A 12,863-nucleotide genomic window follows, 5' to 3' on the forward strand; every position below is an offset into this window, starting at 1 on the left:
ACATAGTATATAGCTGTTTTCTGATGGACTTCTTTCACTCACCAATAGGCAGTTGTGCTTCTGGGTCTCCTTACAGTTTGCTAGCACATTTCTTTGTAATGTGCTGTCATTACACTGAATAATATCCTGTTATACTGGTATACCACAACTTGTTTATTCATTCGCCTTTTGAGAGAGCTCTTCTAGTTTTTGGCGATTATAAATAAAGTTGGTATAAGCATTTGTGTACAAATTTTTGAATGACCATATGTTTCCAATTCAGCTGGGTAAACGCCAAGGGGGGCAATTACTGGACTGTATGGTGAAGGCATGTTTCACTCCGTAAGTGCTGTAGCTGCCGAACTGTGTTCTAACAGGACTATACCATTTTGCATTCCCATAAGCATTGAGGGAGAGTTTATATTCATTCACATCCTCACCAACATTTGGTATTGTCACTTTTGGGGGCTGTGAACACATTAGTACTATTGAAACGAATAATATTCTTCAGGGGATTATAAGATAAATTCATGAAATTGGGGCCATCTTTGATCATTTAACATATGTAAGTATAGTTACAGTATCAGTCTATATTCCGACAGGAGAGCAAAAATTACTATGAGTGTTACAGGAACGTAGTGTTTGATTAGGATTAGGGGTAAGATGAGCGGGAGGAGCAGGGGAAGGGATCTGTAAGGCTGCACCCAGAGGACTGAAGTAGCTGATTGAAGGGGGGGCGTCTGAGACGGTCCCACGTCCTGTCACCATGATAGCTAAGTAGTCACTTACAGAAAGGTTGCAGAAGTGCCACGTCGGATACAACCTACAAGCGGGAGCTTGTGTAGATATTACACAATCCTCTCTCACGTCCATGATCGCCCCCAAAATAATGCCTAATCCTTCATTTTCTCCTTCCCGGTTTCTTAAGAGTTATTCTCATTGATAAATGCTGACCTTTAACACACAGGGATTCTGGGAAAAAGTGGTTCTCAGCTTTATAAGGAAGTGGTGCTGGCCAGTGAAGTTGTAATGCAGTTTTTGTCGTGAAATGTATGTCACGACTTGGATTACTAACTGCAAAAAATCAGCATATTCCTATTGCTATTATCATGCTATATATAAATCCTATCACCAGGTGTTTCTTGTTCGGGTGAAATAATCTAATACAGAGAAGTATCAAGTTAACACATCAGTCTAAAATTTGACACAGGTAGAAAAAGTAAACGTTTTCTTCCTGTTTCCTTTTGATCTTTCATCCTGCCCACCTCTCTTCTGCCCTTGCTTATTTCCACGTGGGAATTCCAGGCGAGCTCGGAAAGGCATTAAACATTGATGCTTTGTTTTCACACCGATACTTTGTTTCTTTCCCAAAGCGTTCATTTGTTGTGTATCGCCCCAAAAACATACGTCCAAGTCCTAGCCGTCTGTTATCTATGAATGTGAATTTGACTTTTTCAGAGATCAAGTCTTTGCAGATGTAATTAAGTTAAAGATCTCCAGATGAGATCATTCGGATTTCTGGTGGGCCCTAAATTCAATAACTTGTGTCCTCATGAGGGACAGAAGAGGGAATTTGATCCAAGAAGAAGGCCTTGAGGGGGAAAGAGAAGAAGACATGAATATGTGTCAGGGAGGTGGGCCAAAGGGAGAGGGGAAAGAAAACCAAGAAGCCCACCAGCTTCCCTCCAGACTGGAATCCATTTCTCAGCCAGTGCCTCATTTAGACTCACCGTCCCTTCGTACACAGCCAGAGCCAACCTTGTCACCTGTTTGCCAGCCCCCAGATCTCTCCAGTCCTTTCATTTCCTCTACTAAACTTCTGAACGCTGTCCAGAGCTCTCGATGCAAAGACGCTGAAATCTGTGAACAGGGAATGAGACTCTGTCACCATTGCATGGCACGGGCATTTGGGAATCTAAGACCCGAGGTGTCACCAGGGCAAGGTAGAGGAGAAGGGGCACAGAGCCTCCTGCCTTTTCCAGGGGCCCCACTCTCCCAGCACCCTCCCATGTTCACCAACTGATCTTGCTCTTCGATGGCAATTACTGTTGAGTAGCTTCAGGTGGGCCAAAACTTGAACGTTCATTCAGTTGAACCCATGGAATATTAGAAAAAGTGATGAGCTCTGGCCATGTGGCTCAGGTGGCTGGAGGGTCACTCTGTGCACTTAACCATTGTGGTTTGATTCCCGGTCAGGACACACACCTAACATGCACCTTCAATCCACAATAGTGGTGTGGACCGGAGGCAACCGATCAGTGTTTCTCAGTGACATCCACATGTCTCTCTCTCTGTCTCTCTCTCCCTGCCTCTCTCTCTAAAATTCAATAAACATATCCTCCGGTGAAGATTTAAAAAATGAAAATACGTCAAGAATTTAGAGTATCTGTGGCTGCTTTCATAAAGTGTGATGAATACACTTTCTTAATTAGACAACTTAATTAGAAAAGCTGAAACATGGAAGTTCATTTGGTTGGACCCAAAGCACCACAGCCACTCAAAACCAAAAATAAAAGCTTGCAGTCCTCTGGTCTCCCTCCTCACCCATCCCCTGACCCCTTTTCCCCCTCTACCAAAGCCTCCACTGCTTTTGGAGAAAGATAGTTAGAGATGGAGCTGAGACCCGCCCCTGCCCCCAAAGACCCCAAGGCCATCCACTCTTGGATGGACACCAGAGGGAAGAAATCCAGCTCTGCCCAGCTGAGTCCAGGGGCCCAAATTACCTTCCTTCTCTATTCCATAAAAGGAAAAGATTCTGGGCACAGGTGTGGTCAGACACCAAGAACTGAGGGATGGAGCTGAGGCATTGGTTGGGGGGCTGACAGAAAGGGGTCCTGGGTCTGGGTGCGTACCAGACACGGAGAGGCACCCGGGAGAGGAACTAACACTGTGCCTAGATACTAACCTTGGAAAAATAGGACAAGGTCAGGAGAAAGACTTGAGTGACCTGTTAGATGGGGCTCAGTGTACAGTCGTGGGCTTGATGTGTTCCTATGCCGGCACTTCTCTCCCGTAAGTGCCAGAGGGGATTCTCCTATTCAGAAACTGCTTCACGTGGAACATATAGATTGTCCCCAAACCATTTCACTGTCCCCTCTGAATATTCCAACAAAAATAATATAGAATCCCCAAGGAAGCAACGGTAGAGGCCATTTTCTGGTACACACTGCCACCTGCTGGATGCAGCCTCCGGGGCACCCCTTCCGAACAAAGGCACCCTTTATTAACCAGCTGCTAAACTGTGGAAACTGATTTTCTCCACCCAAAGGGGTGTCTTCCATCTGGCATTCCTTTTTGGGGGTAGTTCAACTCAGACTTACTGACTTAAAAAGGAAGGATACAAAATGCCTTGGTAGTGAAACACAAGTGGTACGTGTGCGTATATTCAGGAGCTCAGCCAGCTTGGCCTTGGCGTCCTCTTGGATTTTAAATGAAAAAAAGAAAATGACTGCTGCCTTTCTGGGGGAAACTTTATGCCCTGCTTCATCATCGGAATTTTGTTCTTCTCTTCCAGATAGGGGTCACCCTGTCATCTGACAGGCAGAGTGATATAAGATCATCCCGATTCTGTCGGGGACTTGAGACTGAGTCACAGAATAAAGCTCTGTCTACCTCTTGTCTCCCCGCTTCTTGAGTTCAGCCCTGGAGGGGTCCCAGCGAAGAGCTGGGGGTGTTTCCTAGCACCCATTCCCTTACCCAGCCCTGCACTCCAATGCTTAGCTTTCAGCACTCTGCCCCACTGCTCACCGACTCACCGGGGTGGAGGGGGCAGGTAGCAGGGCACGGACGGTAGTGAAGCCCTGAAACATTTACAGAATATAGGAATAATGACCGCTGTTATCCATGCATTTCACCTATCAGTCTGTGGAAACCGAGTAAGTCTGGGAGAACGACAGCTGACTACCGCAGAGGCAAACCAAGGGGTCTGGCCAGCTGCAGCCACGGTGCCCGATGGGGTGCCAAGTTAGCACGGCCTCGGGTACGTTGTATGTGGCCACTGATTGAATGAATGCGTTCTTTTCTGTCACAGTCAGGAAAGGGGATCATAACCAGTTCAACAGAGATGAATGAAGAAGACAATAGAACATGTACTTTTGTTTAACCCCAGGACTATATTAATACTCTCTTCTTCTGTTGTAACACAGATAGGAAATGTCTGGACTATGTGTGCTTCCGGTGGACCGCTCATTAATCCACTCTATCAATGATATAACGAATATCAGGCTGAGGAGCAACACTGAGAGGTCATGGTCCACACACATTTCAGATGGTGGGAGATGAGCCCTGTGAAGAATCAGAGGCCCACTGAACAGGGAGATGCCCAAGACGTCTCCTCCCAAGTAAAAGATAAATTACCAAATCACACCCCACCCCCCCACTGTGGAGAAGGACACGCATTGCCTCTTTGGTTCCCGAAGGCAGCGTATTCCACACCTGGATACACTGCTTCCGTCTGTTTACAGGGGGACACGAGAGGCCGCCAGCTTCAGATGAGGCTTAGATTAGGAAAGGGTCTGAAGGAGATCCTGGCTGCCGCGAATGCAGGGCCGCTATCCGGACCGTGCAGCCCAGGTGACCCTGTGACATTAGAAGTGTCAGATGCCGGAAACATACCCGGTGGAGTTTCTGGCAAGCCCACATGGAGGAATCACAGAGCAGGCTCCTGGGGTTATAGAGCAAGGCCATCCCCTCTGCAGTGGGAATGTACACCTTTTGAATGACAACTCCTGGCGTATGATTGGCCCAGTAGATATGGAGCACCTGACCTTGAGACATCGAGTGACCGTGCATCCAGAACTGCCCATTATGTAGTGCATTTTATTAGATCTACCAAGTCATAATGTCAGGTGCGGCCACAAACTGTCTCTGGCAATACGAAGGTGATGCGCCCAGGACTGGGTATGAACAGCACGAAAGATCGCAAGTGAGCCATATGAGCAACGTAGGGAGCATTCCTGCAACGTCATCCACACCTTGATTCCTGGGACTGTGTTAGGTTACACGGCAAAGGGAAAATGTGGGGCACCTCTGACTGGCCGTTTAACTCCTGAGCTCCCTGTTGGCCAACGCTGGTACAGCATACAGTTCAGAAGGCCCCAAAGACCACCTTCGGGTTCAATAATTTTGTAAAAGGACTCATAGAACTCAGAAAATTGTTATCGTCGTGGTTATGGTTTATTACAGTCAAAGGATGCAGATGAAAATCAGCAAAGAAGTGGGATTTATTCCAGAAATGCAAAGTTGATTCACCATTTAAAAATACATTGATGCATGAAAGACAAATACCATATGATCTCACCTTTAACAGGAACCTAAACAACAAAACAAACAAACAAGCAAAATATAACCAAAGACACTGAAGTAGAGAACAGGCTGACAGTGACCAGAGGGAAGAGAGGAGGGAATTTCAGGGGAAGTGGGGAAGGGGTCACAGGAACAAGTATAAAGGACACATGGACAAAAACAAGTGCAGGTTAGAAATGAGAGGGAGGCAAGGAGGGCTGGGGGATGGGCTGGGATGGGAGTAAACGGCAGAAAACTGTACTTGAACAACTAAAATTTTTTAAAAAAGTAAAAATATATTGATGCAATCCGTGTATCAACAGGCTACAGAAGAAAAGCAATGTGATCATATCAATAGTTGCAGGAAAAGCACTTAACAAAATCCAACACCCATTTATAAAAACCCCCAGCAAACTAGGCAGGAATTCCTGCAAACAGACAAAGAACATCTACAAAAAAATCTATAGCTAATGTCATACTTCAGGGTGAGAAACTAGGTGCTCTCCTGCTAAGATCAGAAACAAGGCAAGGATGTCTGCCCTCACCATTCCTGTTTAACATCGTGCTGGAAGTTCTAGAGAATACAATGATAAGAAAAGGAAATAAAAAAGGAAAAAAGATATACTACTTGAGAAGAAAGAGAAAAAACCAGCTTTGTTCACAGATGACATGATTGTCTCTGTATTATGTAAAAAAATCCCTAAGAACCAACAAAAGAGTTCCTGAAATTAATAAGCAATTATAACAAAGTTGCACGATATACTGTTAATATAAAAAAGTCATTTGCATTTTAGGTACCAGCAATGAACCACTGGAGTTCAAAACTTAAAATATAATACTATTTACTCTACCACCCCCCAAAAGAGAAGTAGTTAAGCATAAATCTAACAAATAAGTACAAGATCTATATGAGGAAACCTCTGATGAAAGAAATTCTAAATAAACGGAGAGATACTCCATGTACAAGTAGAAGAAAATGCAATGTACTATAATCAATGTAATAATACCAATCAAGATCTCAGCAAGCTATCCTGTGGATATCAACAGACTGTTACTAAAGTTCATAAGGCAAAAGACCCAAAATTGCCAATACAATATTGAAGGGGAAGAACAACGTTAGAGAACTGCTACTGTTGAATTTCAAGACATACTGTAGAGTCGCGGTAATTGAGACCGTAGAGGATAGTGAAAGAACAGACCAGGAGATCAACAGGACAGAAGAGAGAGCCCAGCAATAGGCCCCCATAAATGCAGTCAAACGGTCTTTGACAAAGGAACAAAACAATACGATTGCGCAAATACAGTCTTTGCCACAAATGTTGCTAGGACAACCGGACATTCCCCAAAATGAATCTAGACACAGACTTTACACCTTTCACACAAATGAACTCAAAATGAATTAGAGACCTAAATGTAAAAAACTATAAAGTACCTAGAAGCTAACATAGAGAAATCCAGGTGACTTTGGATTTGGTGAGTCTTCTTAGATACAACACAAAAGCACAATTCATGAAAGAAAAAATTGTTATTTTGTGCTCACAATAAAAAATGCCTGCCTTGTGAAAGGCACTGGGAGGGAATGGAGGCCCAGCGCCGCACAGCAAGGAGTAAGTGTGGCCAGGCTGGAGGAAGTCCTGTGAGCCTAAGCGCTGGGACTGCAAGGTGCTTCTTACCACCCCTGAGCCCTGTGATGCCTGCAGCACGTCATTCTTAAGCATTCATTCTTAAGAGAGAGAGAGAGAAATAGTAAATGAAAAGATAAGCCCCAGACTGAGATAAAATATTTGTGAAAGACACATCTGATAAAGGACTGTTATCTAAAATACACAAAGATCTTTTAAAACTCAACAATAGGAAAGCAAACATCCCACTTGCAAAGGGTGAGCCAGAGAACCTTAACAGGCGGTTCTGTCACAGACAGATAGCAAATAAGCAGGCAAAGAGGTGCTCAGTGTCATACATCCTTAGAAAACTGCAACTTAGAGCAGCAGTGAGATACCATGACCTGGGTTCTGCGAGGTCCACGTCAAAACCCACAGAATATACAACACCAAGAGTGACCTTCATGTAACATACAGACTTAAGATAGTAATAACATATTAATACTGGCTCACCAATCGTAGCAAATGTCCCACATTAACACAAGAGGTTACATACTCTCTGATTCCATTTACGTAACATTCTTGAACTGGCAAAATTACAGACATGAGGAACATGTTAGCGATGCCAGGAGTTAAGGGTAGTGCGGTAAGTGGGGAGGATTGGGTGCGGCCGTAAGAGGGCAACATCGTGGCCCCCTGTGGTGATGGGAAGTACACTGCATACATTTGTACATAAAATGTATAATGTATAATACATGTTCATTATAATACAACACACATTATTATATATGATTAATACAATAACACAAATTGTGTACTATATGATGCAATTTTACTGTCTCGGTGCACTAGCAGAACTGTAGCTACCCTGTGTCTTCACTGTGTCGATGTCAGGAGTGACCACAGTTTTGTAAGTCGTTACCATGGAGTAACATGGGGGAAGAAGGTACACGGTATCTCTCTGGCTTATTTCTTACCATGTGAATCTACAATTATTTCAAAATTTAAAAACAAAACACTTAATTTTACAGGAAGACGGTGCCATTGCTGCCCAGCTCTTCCTCTTGGGCCAGGCTCATTTGGAACCCAACCGCCCCTCTGCTGTGGAGAAGCCAGTCAGCAAAACAGACAGGCCAAGTGTGGGTGTTGGGGCTGCAGCCCTCGCTGAGTGGGCAGGTGACCCCCGGCAGGACGCATGGTCCCTGCGAACCAGCAAAGCCCACGGACGATTCCAGCTCCCGAGCACCCTGGGAGCTGCCTTGCGCTCCACGCGGGGCGGGGACTGGCTGCCCTCCTCAAGCCCTTTCCAAGTCGCAGGTTCGTGTGCAAAATAAAGGCCGATTGCTGCTTTCAGCAACTAATTTTAGGGCCATTTGTTATATAGTGCAATAGGTAACTGGGGGTAAAAAAAAAAGATGGCTTTTCTCAGTGACCGTTCCATGGAAAAAGAAGACAATTGGTTTTTTTCAGTGAAACTTGATGTGAAGCAATGGTGGCAAATTTTGAAGGATCATCAACGTAAAGCTTTGAACAGTACAGACTGGCTTCATTCCAATCAGCCTTAATCAGTGAGGTTTTATTGTAGCTGCCACATCACAAATTGTGAACTGGGCACATCACGTGGTTAAAGATTATTAAGCCCCCCACAGGGTGGGCACAGAAGGCAATTTAGGAGATAGAGTTCGGATGCAAGAATGAAATAAGTTTTTCAAGTGCAGTACAGATTATTTGAAATTAGGATGGTCTTGGAAGATCTAAAAAAAACATAAATGCAAATATATTGCTATCATGGACATAAAATTGTAAATTATAATTGCCAAGTGGATTATTATGAATTACAAGTTATCGTAGCATATTAAAAATACACATTATCTTACAACTGTGATTGATTACTGACAGCGAGCATCTAAATATTCACTTCTGCCTGCACATGAATCAGGCCATATGCACACCCGTTCACGTGGGGCTAGGCATGTACTTTTGCTCATTGGTCATCCTCTGCCATGTTTAATGTGGCAGCTGGGACAGGAGCAGAAGCAGAACCAGGCTGGGCGTAGGCAGGAGCCATTTTCTTTCTGCTTCCATTCGCCTTCCAAACAGCCCATCTGGCACTTGCCAATAACCCCTCATCTTTTTCCACCTGGGGATTTCTCCTTCAGCTGGTCCCATGCTGATTTCTACCCGTTCCTTCTAGACTCCCCTTGCATCATGACTGAGAGGTTCTGCATCTCCACCCACCTGGATCACGAGAAACTTTGCAGAGTTTCTTTACACTCTTGGTCTTGTGATTAAAAGTCAAAGCAGCTCAATAAAACTTAGATTACTTTTTCTTCACGTCTAGTCTTGTTGGTTTCCAGGACACTCTAACCTCATTTCTCCTTTTTCTTCTTTTACATTGAGAAACTTTTACATTGCCATATCCCGTGCAATATGTGTGGGGTTGCTTTTTTTGTTGTTGTTTTTTGAGGGGCGGGGGTGGGGGGAGGATCTGAACTAAGGTTGGAATACCAACTTCCCCTCTGGCTAAATGTGTAATCTCAGACAAATTGCATACATTTCCAAAGCCCTGTCGTTTTGAAATTGGAATAATAATAGCTCTTGGTAGGATTAATTGAGGTATCCTTTACTCATTTTCCTTTTGTCTTCCAAATCCTAAAATCTGATATCCTAATACATGGCGTTGATTGAGCTGGACGGGGGAGACTGGCCTTAACAGAGACTGGAGTTTCTGGAGGTCGCGGTGGGGAGGGGTCTGGGCGAGGGCACCCCTAGTGAGGACAGAGCTCCGAGGCACGCTCGAGCCTGGCGCGTTTGGAGGCACAAAGAGGAGCACGTATGATATTTTCTTTCTTTTGCTTTGCAGTTAGAATTCTGTAAGGAGCTGGGTGAAGGATGAAAGAGATATGAAAAATGCCAATAATGGTACTAAGAGTGGCTGTAATTAAAGAGAGCACAAGAACGAGGTATGGAAAGCAAATCTTCCCCTCCAAAATATGGTACGATATTACGAAAAATGATTACTTCAGAAAGCTCATAGTCCCAATCTCTAATACATCATAGATTTTTTTTATTTTTCCATATTCTATCTTGGATCTTGATCGTATAAATTTATTGTTTTGGGTGGTTGCAACCTCAGCAAAACAAAGCTTGTATTCTCAGGAAAGAATATCTTATATCCCTGATGGCAATCGGCCCTTTTGGACTACTTCCCACATTCATTACTTAAGATCAAAATAAACCAAATCTAGCTTGTATGTGTCCTGGTGTCTCATTATTTTGGTCACGGAAACCCTGCAAAATAAACCAATTTAGCGTGAGTCTTCTTGATTCAAATAACTCGAGAAGGGCCAGAAAAAGCACCTATGCTCTGGACACAGACGATATAAAGCCACCATTTGCCAAATTGCTGCGTCCCTTTGCACTGGGTCTCCTTCGTCCTGGATGGAGTTGAGCAGCAACTAGTGTGTGGCCCTTGGCCGGCACGCGTCGCCTGGAGCCAGCAGGGGGCGAGTGAGCTGAGAGCCCCGCTCTGCATCCTTGACTGACAGCTGAGGATGCCGACCAAGATGAGGTAATACCACCCCAACCAGGAGGGCGCGGGGGTGTGGGCGCGCGCGTGTGCGAGTTGGAGTGTGCGGTGCGTGACCGAGTCGGAGACACTTCGTGTCTCAGAGCTCGCACTGCAGACACTGATCACGCTGCATTAAAAAAAAAAAAGAAGAAAAAAATTCCATTTCTGGGAGGGAGGCTGCAAAGCTGTGGCCCGGCGACGGCGGCGGTATCGGGGCCGTGTCATGGCGGGTCTCTTTTCGGCGTCTAAGGACTGGGGTAACCTCCGCAGGCACGGATTTGCCTCGGCGCCCCTCTCGGAAGGAGCGATTCATTCTGGAAGCAACTGAGCAGAGCCACAGGGAGGGGGAGCTCTCGCCGAGGCGGCGACAGCGTTCCGTGCGGCGGCGCTAGGGTGGGAAGGGAGGAGAAAGAGGGGAGGGAACACCGTGTCATTCCCGGCGCGAGCGCGCGGCGAGATCCCACCCGGGCGACTGCAGAGCCCGAGCGCAACTGGTGCGAGGGCTGGTACCTCGCCTCGCCGTCAGCGCAGCTCGCGGCCGCCGGGGCTCCCGCGGCTCGCCCGCCCGGTAGCTTCGCAAGGCGGGGGCCTGTTTGCAGAGAGCCGGACATTTGCATGAAGCCACCCGACCCCACGGAGCAGCGGCAGCAGCGGCGGCAGCGGCGGACCCCGGCGGCGGCGCGCGGTCGGAGCCGAGCGGCCCCGGTCTCCGGGCCCCGGTGGATGCGCGGCTGGGGAGCGGCCCATGGGCCGGAGCTGAGGCTGCCCGGGGCGGCGGGGCGCGGGGCGGGGGGCGCGGTCGAGGCCCGGAGGCGGCGGCGCAGAAGGAAGCGGAGGAGGACCGGCGCGCCGAGCCCCGGAGAGGGAGAGCGCAGCGCCGCAGCCCCGGGCTCACCATGCTCCTGGCCTCGGCCGTGGTGGTCTGGGAATGGCTGAACGAGCACGGCCGCTGGCGTCCCTATAGCCCGGCCGTGAGCCACCACATCGAGGCGGTGGTCCGCGCCGGGCCCCGCGCGGGGGGCAGCGTAGTGCTGGGCCAGGTGGACAGCCGGCTGGCGCCCTACATCATCGACCTGCAGTCCATGAACCAGTTCCGCCAGGACACGGGTGAGCCGGCCGCCCCCGCCCCGCCCGCGCGCACCTCCGCGCCCTGCCCTGAGGTCTGCCGCCGCGCGACCACCCAGCCCGCACCTCCTTGCTGTGGTGTCACCCAGAGGTGGTGGTGGAGGGGGAGCTTCCTCCTCACGATCCCCTTATAAACGGCCCTGTAATTAGTGTCAGTGTTCTGGCTACGCGAACCCAGCTGCACCCTAGCCCCTAACAACTCCACGTTTACGCCCCCTTTTAAGCACTTGGTGGGCCCAGATCCCCACTCCCTGACCATGGAGATTCTGCCCCCCCGCCCCCATCGGCAATCCCAGCCCCTAGCAAGGGCTCCCTGCTCCCGTAGCGCACACGCCGCCGGCTGACCCCGCTTCGCCCCTGGCATCCTTGGGCAGGCTCCTCATCCCTCTCGCCACCTGCTCCACTGCCTCTACCCCTCCTGGGTGGGGCGCCTTCCCACAGCGGGGCGCTGGGCGTGGGGACTGGGGGAAGGAGGCAGGGATTCCCCGGAGGCTCTAGCGGCAGTCTGGAGCGATGAGGGCCGGGCTCCCTGGGAGGGGCACTGGAGTTGGGGGATTCCGGGGCATGAAGCCCCCCAGATGCGGTGGCGTCGGCGAGGGCGGCTGCTGGCGCGCTCTGAGTGCTGAAGCAACAGGCCAGAGCAGATGGAGAGCAGAGGGGGAGGGCCCGGGCTCCGGAATGCCTGGCAGGGAAGCCGCTCCGCTCCCTTTTGTCCTCGGAGGAGGAGGCGGATTCCTCAGCAGAAACTGCCCTCAAGCTTCCTCCTGAATCCGTCGCCTAGGAGAGACGCTCTGCACTCCCAGACCACACTACACTCCTATCTTGTCGTGACAATCAAGTTGCCACTGTGGCCACAATCCCACTTCCCAGCTGACCAGCCTTCCCACGTCAGGGCAAGGCAAGAGGCGTCAGGGAGGAGGTCCCGGAGGTCCCGGTGGCGGGTCACTGGACACACTGGGCCGAGCAGGGCCTCGTCCCTCGGCTCGGCCCGGTGTGTCCAGGCTTCGTTGATGATTTGGGACAAGCCTGGCTCCCCTAGTCTCTTCATGAGGGTGGGGGTTGTTTCAGGAATTCTAGCCGAGCTTTCCCAAGAGCGTGAAGAGCAGCCTGGAGAGGCAGGTGTGGAGGGTGGTGGGCGGGGGGATACTGGAGGGGTGACTGGGAGCTGCCCAGAAGGCCAGAGAACAGCTGCAGGAGCTGGGTATCTCGGCCCCTTGGAAAGCCCCCACATCCTGTGTGCTAATTAGGGCCGTCATGGGAAAGGGGTGTCTTTAGTCCTGACTGCCAAGGACTTTGCAGGCACT

General features: G+C 48.8%; 1 protein-coding gene across 2 annotated transcripts in view; it reads left to right on the forward strand.

Moving 5' to 3' along the window:
• Positions 1-11,310: 11,310 nt before the first annotated feature.
• DTX4 (deltex E3 ubiquitin ligase 4) overlaps positions 11,311-12,863 on the forward strand; it is a 29,923-nt gene continuing 28,370 nt past the window's right edge. For both annotated transcript variants that reach the window (XM_037060460.1, XM_037060461.1), the window contains exon 1: positions 11,311-11,541. In XM_037060460.1, the coding sequence (XP_036916355.1) occupies positions 11,331-11,541 (211 nt within the window). In that variant the 5' untranslated portion in view covers positions 11,311-11,330. The remainder of the gene's footprint in view (positions 11,542-12,863) is intronic.

This window comes from Sturnira hondurensis, unplaced genomic scaffold (assembly GCF_014824575.4).
Source record: "Sturnira hondurensis isolate 20B ecotype Veracruz unplaced genomic scaffold, ASM1482457v3 Scaffold0011880, whole genome shotgun sequence".
NCBI lineage: Eukaryota > Metazoa > Chordata > Mammalia > Chiroptera > Phyllostomidae > Sturnira > Sturnira hondurensis.